Genomic DNA, 6,865 nt, shown 5'->3' on the forward strand with positions numbered 1-6,865 from the left:
TTAAATGTATTTATTCCTGAACTATTTATACTCAGCAATCTGTAAAATCGGATTCAGCTATACGATATTTCTCAGGGCCGCGAGACTTGCAGTCACTAGCCCAATAACTCGAAACCTCCCAACATGACGCGTCATTCACAATCCAATTGAATATAGGTAATTTAATCCTTGTTTTGCATGTCATGAAGCCAATAAGGTCACATAGTTAATTTGAACATTTTGCTATAGAAATCTCAGCAGGATGGAACTAAACTTCTGGGTAAGATTACTTCTCAGATAATCTGAATAATCTTTCGGAAGTAGGCCATTTGAACTCCTGTCCAGACGGCGAAAGTTCCACGGAGATAAAATAAAGGCCCGAGAGACATATGGCCCATTCTCTTGCACAGTTATCAAAGTCTGATAAAATATCGACGAGAAATCATATAAAAAAAGCTGACTGGATCTGACGGCCTAGGTGTTGTACATTTGCTACACCCAGATTACCTTCTAGCTTTCTTCGCTGGATCTTGAAAACCAGGTAAGGTCGTTACCTTTTACGCTAATCAGTAATCAAGGATTTTGCATAAGGAACTTATTAAATTTCTGTGATTTGTTTGCCCCTTGAGGAAAAGTCTTAGCTTATTGTTGACAACTAGTATGGGATCCATTGGATTCACCTCTGTTGTAGAAAACACATTTGATGTGTCTTATAATTACATTTCTCTTCTTATGGTAAAAATAAAGACAAGTTTTATCATCTCTTACCTAGTTTATGTTATTAAAACCCAGCCTGTATTGCAACTTATCTTAGTAAATCAATATTAATGTAATGGAAAAAGATTTCTCCCGGTTGTGAAAAACATTTTCCAAAATATCCTTCCCAGCACTGAAAATTTATCTTCACCACTTTAATATTTTGAACAGTTATAATATGTGAAATATTAGATCTTCCTCTTCTCTAAACCGTGTAGACTTTCCAAAGCTGTACAAAGTTTATACTATAATCTCCTATTTTATTTTCCTTTTAGCCATGAAGTTTCTTATTCTTGTTTGTCTTGTTGGAGTGTCTCTGGCATCTTTCCACCAGGGTAAGTTAGTTTACATTGTTTTAATTTGTTTCAAAACTGAGAGAGAATTCGTTATTTTTATTTTTAAAAATTTCAGTGCCATCTGTTAATGGCGTTAAAGTGAAAAGTGGACAATGTGTATAATGTGTCTTTGTCTGGAGCCGATCCTGAAATCTTTATTTCCGCCTGGAAAAGCAGAACCCTGCCAAGCCAGTCGTGTGCATTGTGTGGCTTTGTTAGCGTTGTTCGACTGACCTCTTATGCTAGGAAGCGCCGATCACTTTTAAGACGGCTTACTTATTCCCATCTCCAGCCACGATGAGGCTGTTGTTTGTTTGTTTGGTTTTTAGAAGCATTAGCAACTAAGGCCATATTGCTCCGGTGATATGTGGTGGTCATTCCCTGACCTTTCCGCATCCTCCGTATTTGGTGGTCACGGGCTCGAACCCCCGGTCTAATCAAGAAGCGTGTGCTATGCACTGCTGCTCCTGCCCACCTGGCTACGGAGGCGCCTCCACGATGAGGCGGACAATTGTTCGCCTCATCGTGGAGGCGCCATCGATCCTATTGAGATGTGGAAGGCAGAATAGCTCAAGACTAAAACAAAACAAAAAAGCGATTAATCCCTCCTGAGAGAGAGGTTACCGGAACAAGTGAGAATAGGTAAAGTAACACGTAGAGTTTCATCTAGGAAGATAGGCCTCCTTTAGCTCACTCTTTTCTGGGTCAGCACAGAACTGATTGGACGATAGATAAGACTGGGCGTGGAAGTGGACAACGTCAATATTTCTTATGAGAACCGAGCAATCGCTGCATCATCATAATATGGGTTCACACCCATATAAGATAAGCAATATACATCCATCGCTTAGAATCTATGGTAGCGGTGTCCACATTTGAGATGTATCAAGTAGAATATAAACGAAACCGTTTGGTCACCGATGAAAACAAACCTTTTAGAAAATAGCTGTGCCCAGTTGACACAAAAAGCGCGAAATGGAATGGGTCACTTAAAAGGATAATCCGAAAACAGGTCAATCGGACGAGATTATAATGTAATTGTTGTTGTTACAGCAACAATTATAATGTTGCTGTATTTGAGGTCCTAATCAACAATGGCTGATGTGTGACCATACAGGCGATATCAGCAAAACCCTGGACTTTTGAAAAGTCTGCAAAAGGAACCTAAAGGCACTTTTAGCAGGAGAGAGTCGTGTATCGGATGACGATAAGTTCATAACATCATCTCATTCGTTATTAGCAGGACTGACATTTGCTCAGTTGTTACTGGCTGATTATTGCCAGCATTACCCTCCTGAAAATAAGCAAATGAACATGTATTAGAAATATCCAAACTCTCCTCCAACAAAAAATGCAATATTAACGTTCCGTCTCTTCACATGCTTACAGGCACAGCCATGACGACATTTGTTTTTTTCGTAATACGAAAGCACCGTTAAAAAATCATAACACGTTTAGGCAGATTATAAATTCACTCCTTTTGACTTAAAAGATGACAGTAACCTTCTCCTTCCCGCCATCTTAAATTACTTTTAATGGAAAGTACTAGAACACCTTCCCTGTAATCCTGGAGTGACTATGGTTAAGAAGATAGTAGAGAGGTAGCAATTCCAGCACGACGAAAATGAGAAGATGAGGATTCTTTCGACAATAGTCATTATTCTTTGTAAAGGACGTTGACTTTTAAAGAAATACAGTATATAGGTTTTGTTCTATGGAGATTTTATTTGGATAAATGAACACATTATGTACGTTTTGGTCTTTGTCAGCTTTTCATTTTGATAACAACCATTATCTATGATTTGCATGCCGTGTGGGTGAGAACTTTGTAAATAAATAAATAAACCCTTACAGAATTATACTTCTTTTCAGTTCTGCTAACATATTTCTTGTTGGTCTTGTAGAGGCAGCTCCTGCTATAGAGAGATGTGTACATTCGGTGCAGAGAGCCATGGAAGAAACAGGATCTCTGAAGGCTGCCGTTGGTTTGCCCCATTTAGAGGCTCTGGACGAGTAAGTATTAATGTGATCATTAATGACAAATATGCCATTAATATGTTTTACATTCAATTCACTCTTGCTTTAGTTTTTGAAAATGGTGGAAACCTTGTAAATGTTTCCACCATTTTCACCAATACTGTGATTTGCAGCTCTGTTTTGCTTTTGTACCTTGGATTGTAAACAATGTGAATCATGTACATTTTAATTTGCATAATTACTCAATTCAGTAAGCGTTATAATCATTCTGCAAAAAAATGAAGGTTTATTTATCATTATTGTTATAGAAATCAGCTAATCTAAAGCAAGCAATAGTTTTAGATTAATAAAAATTGAGTTCACTGAATGTAAATTACGTTTTTCTGTCTAGCCTGGAAAGATTTTTAAAGGAAGTTCTGGTTAAATCACTAAAAGACAGTTTGACAGAATGGTTGGAATTTGTGAAAGATAAAGTTGACCAAGGGACTGATATTTCTGTGGAAGTGTTGGCAAAGGTAAGATATACGTGTTAAATAAACTAGGTCGAAAGGTTGTCGTGTGTCTATTTTTACTGTCGCACCATATTGATTGTTTTAATTTTGTGGCAACAAAACTAAGGCCATAAGGCTTCGATATATAATACTTGCAAATTGCGGTTATTCCGTGTGTATAGCCAGTTTAGCCTGTGTTTTCAGTTGAAAATCCAAAAGCTGCGTGGGTTATCTCTGAGAGGAATAACCCACGCAACTGCTATTCTAGACCGACTAAACTCAATCACAGTGAGAGGGGAAAATAATTCACAAAATATGCTTCCGTTTGGACAGAACTCGACTACATGCCCTTTCCACAAAAATCTAGAAGCACGACGATTTTGATACCACTGTTCTAGAAGTGAGAACCTTATAGAATAATTGGCAGTGTCCATATGAGATTTAGCGAATGCAATTGTTCCAGTCTACTCAATTCTGTACCGACCTCTGCTCTTGTGCAGCATAAATACAGATACCGCAGTACAGTCAGTCCTCGTACAGTGTACTACAAAATCTGTCTGATTTTACGAATATCACATCTGAATATTGAGTGTTTGGTCAACAGAGTAAAAGTACTAAAGATTCATCCATCCTTAATAATTTTTATTAAAGATGAATCTTTAGTACTTTTATTCTTGTATATTTAATATTTTAATATATTATATAATACTATTTATTACAAGAATGAAGATAGCGTTTTTTCAGCCCTTAGAGCTTATCAAAGAGACAGAAAAATGTCTCAAAGCGTCCTTGCTCTCGAAGAACCGTATTAAATATTGTAAAGCGTGTCAAAGGTTACCTAAGTATAGAAGTCTAAAAAGCCTAAGCTAAAGTGGTCGTTCGACAGCATCGCGAGTAGTGATTCGAAGATTTGATGAGATGTAACAAAAACAAGCCCTATCAAATTCGTTGAGATTATTTAGTGCTCGCTGTACATCTGTGACTGGTACTCCCTGGAGTACTGTCGTATTCTTTTTGTATTTTTTGTACATAGCATTTTATAAAAATCACTCAGAGAGCAGAAAGCCCATGTAACGAAATAACGAATTGAACGGTGAACCTTATTTCTGTAACATTTGTTCATTAACTTGTTCAATAAACCACCGACACAATTGGGAAAATCACAGTGGATTGGATTTTACTCCTGTATTCAACCAGCCAAATTTTGTGTCATCCACAGCTCAGGGCACTCAAGGAGGCGCTGAAACATCTCGGTGAAGGTGTCGGTGAAAAGGCTAAAGAAATCTTGGAAAAGATCAAGGACAAAGCAAGCGATGTGTGGGAGAAGCTGCAAGAATTATTAGAAAGTGAGTCTGGTTTTTTTTATCACTTTTTTTTTCATTTTGACTCTTATTCTGTAAATGTGTCTTTTGTGCTATTTAAATGGGATTAATATACAATATAAATATTTCTTTTCTATAGGAGAAGGTAATCTGGATCGCATTAAAGAGATAATTGCCCATTTCGATATGAAAGCGATCATTAATGGAATGCTGGAAAAGGTAAGTTGAACGTCACTTAATAAGAATAATCTTCTCTGACACATCTTTCTCAAAACATGGTACCAGGTAGACTCACTATCACTCTTCGTTTTTTAGCTCATGAGCAGTGAAACACTTGCAAAGATCAGAGCGTACATTCGGGACATCACGTCGAATCATCCAGTGAGTTGCATATTTTTATTTCAATTTTAAAAGCAAACTTTTATATAAAATAATTTTTAGCAATCTCACGGGAAATATTAAAAACAATCCATTTCAGTCCATAATGTTCAATTACCTATCTTAAATCCATAGTTTTATGCTTTTAGTACTAACTGATTACATTTAGAATTTATCAGAAATCAAGACAGTTTTTTATCTTAATTTACCTTGCACGCTTGTGATTCCTTTTCTGCTTTGATAGTTCATTATAGCTCTGAAAAAATTGGTTCAAATGCTGAAGGACACTGACTTCCGTATGCTTCTGAAGGAATTAATAAAACCTAAACATGCCAGAGACCTTCGCGCTATCGGCGAATGGTGGGAAAAAATTAAAGATTTCTTCAAGAAAGTGGGCATCGAGCTGAAAGAAAAATTTGGAAAATTGGGCGAATGGTTAAAAGATAAGTGGGACAGTAGCATTGATCAACTTAAAAACCAAAAGGAAGTCATCGCAGCTCTCGCCAACAAGGTAAAGAAATTTCTACAGATTATTATGAGAGAGAGAGAGAGAGAGAGAGAGAGAGAAGGATGCATTGCATAAAAACATAAATTTCAATATTTGGGAATTGTACAATTTAATCTGATATCCAGAGTGCTGCTTCATTTCTGTTGAAAGAGTCAACATTATCAAAATATATGTTTATTTATTTATTATTTTTTTTTTTTTCATATAGATACTTGAGAACGCTAAAGACCTTACTGCAGAGGTTGCTCGTCAAGCCCTTGAATTCTTCGATCAACATAAGGATGAACTTAAGGCTATTGTATGGGAAAAACTTCAAGAGATTCTCTTGGAGAAAATTAAGCAAATAGGATATTAACGAATTACTTGTAGTCTGCAATATTTGAGAGGATATAAGTAAATAAAGAGGAACTGTTCTATTTGTTTTTTAATCGTGTAAATGTTTATTTTCTCAGGATTTACTATCCAATTCGAACATCTCATCATCATCCAGTCCATTATTGGAAACAGAACAGCCTTGACTTTCCCAGTATTTTGTTTACATTTCAGTATTAACACACCGATTGATTAATTTAAGATCAGTAATTCTGCGTACTGTATATACATATAGGTATTGAAATACATTGTGTTCAAAACGTTAATCAACAAACAAAACGCTGTATCTCAAAATACACTCGTCTTGTTTTATTTATTTAAAATCCATACAAAACAGGTAAAATAATATCCAATGTATGATGGACGGTAAGAAATGGAGTTTGTAATATATGTATACACATAACGGGGGGAAGGGGGAGAGAGAGAGAGAGAGAGAGAGTGCGCGCGCGCATAAGATACAAAACTGACCAGAAGCAAAAAATAGGAAATTTATCGAATAATTTAATAAGCTGTTGGCTTCGGCCCGGCCCCCAATAACGACATAGATCAATCATAATCCGCCTCCGACCAGTTTCTTGTAGAAGGAGATATGAATTTGTGGAGTCGTTCGATCAGATTCTGGTCTGGATTCCGAACCGGTTAGAGGAGTTGTCAGACTTTTCTTTCCTCAAATCAGGTTTTTACATTGGCTCCCTATGTGGAATGGTGTCATGTTGGAAAATGAGGGACATTTCCGTATTTCCAGGA

The 6,865-nt window shown here is 36.6% G+C and overlaps 1 protein-coding gene across 1 annotated transcript; it reads left to right on the top strand.

Moving 5' to 3' along the window:
* The first annotated feature begins 461 nt into the window (after positions 1-461).
* On the top strand, positions 462-6,143 carry LOC150081482 (uncharacterized). The gene is made up of 9 exons (XM_090379321.1): positions 462-520; positions 1,011-1,070; positions 2,975-3,083; positions 3,439-3,562; positions 4,758-4,884; positions 5,000-5,079; positions 5,176-5,241; positions 5,483-5,749; positions 5,955-6,143. The coding sequence occupies exons 2-9, from the start codon at positions 1,013-1,015 to the stop codon at positions 6,099-6,101; spliced, it is 978 nt and encodes a 325-aa protein (XP_090235447.1). The 5' UTR covers positions 462-520; positions 1,011-1,012; the 3' UTR covers positions 6,102-6,143.
* The last annotated feature ends 722 nt before the right edge of the window (positions 6,144-6,865 follow it).

The sequence above is a fragment of the Mastigoproctus giganteus genome, chromosome 8, assembly GCF_048544385.1.
Source record: "Mastigoproctus giganteus isolate SK-2022 chromosome 8, ASM4854438v1, whole genome shotgun sequence".
Lineage (NCBI taxonomy): Eukaryota > Metazoa > Arthropoda > Arachnida > Uropygi > Thelyphonidae > Mastigoproctus > Mastigoproctus giganteus.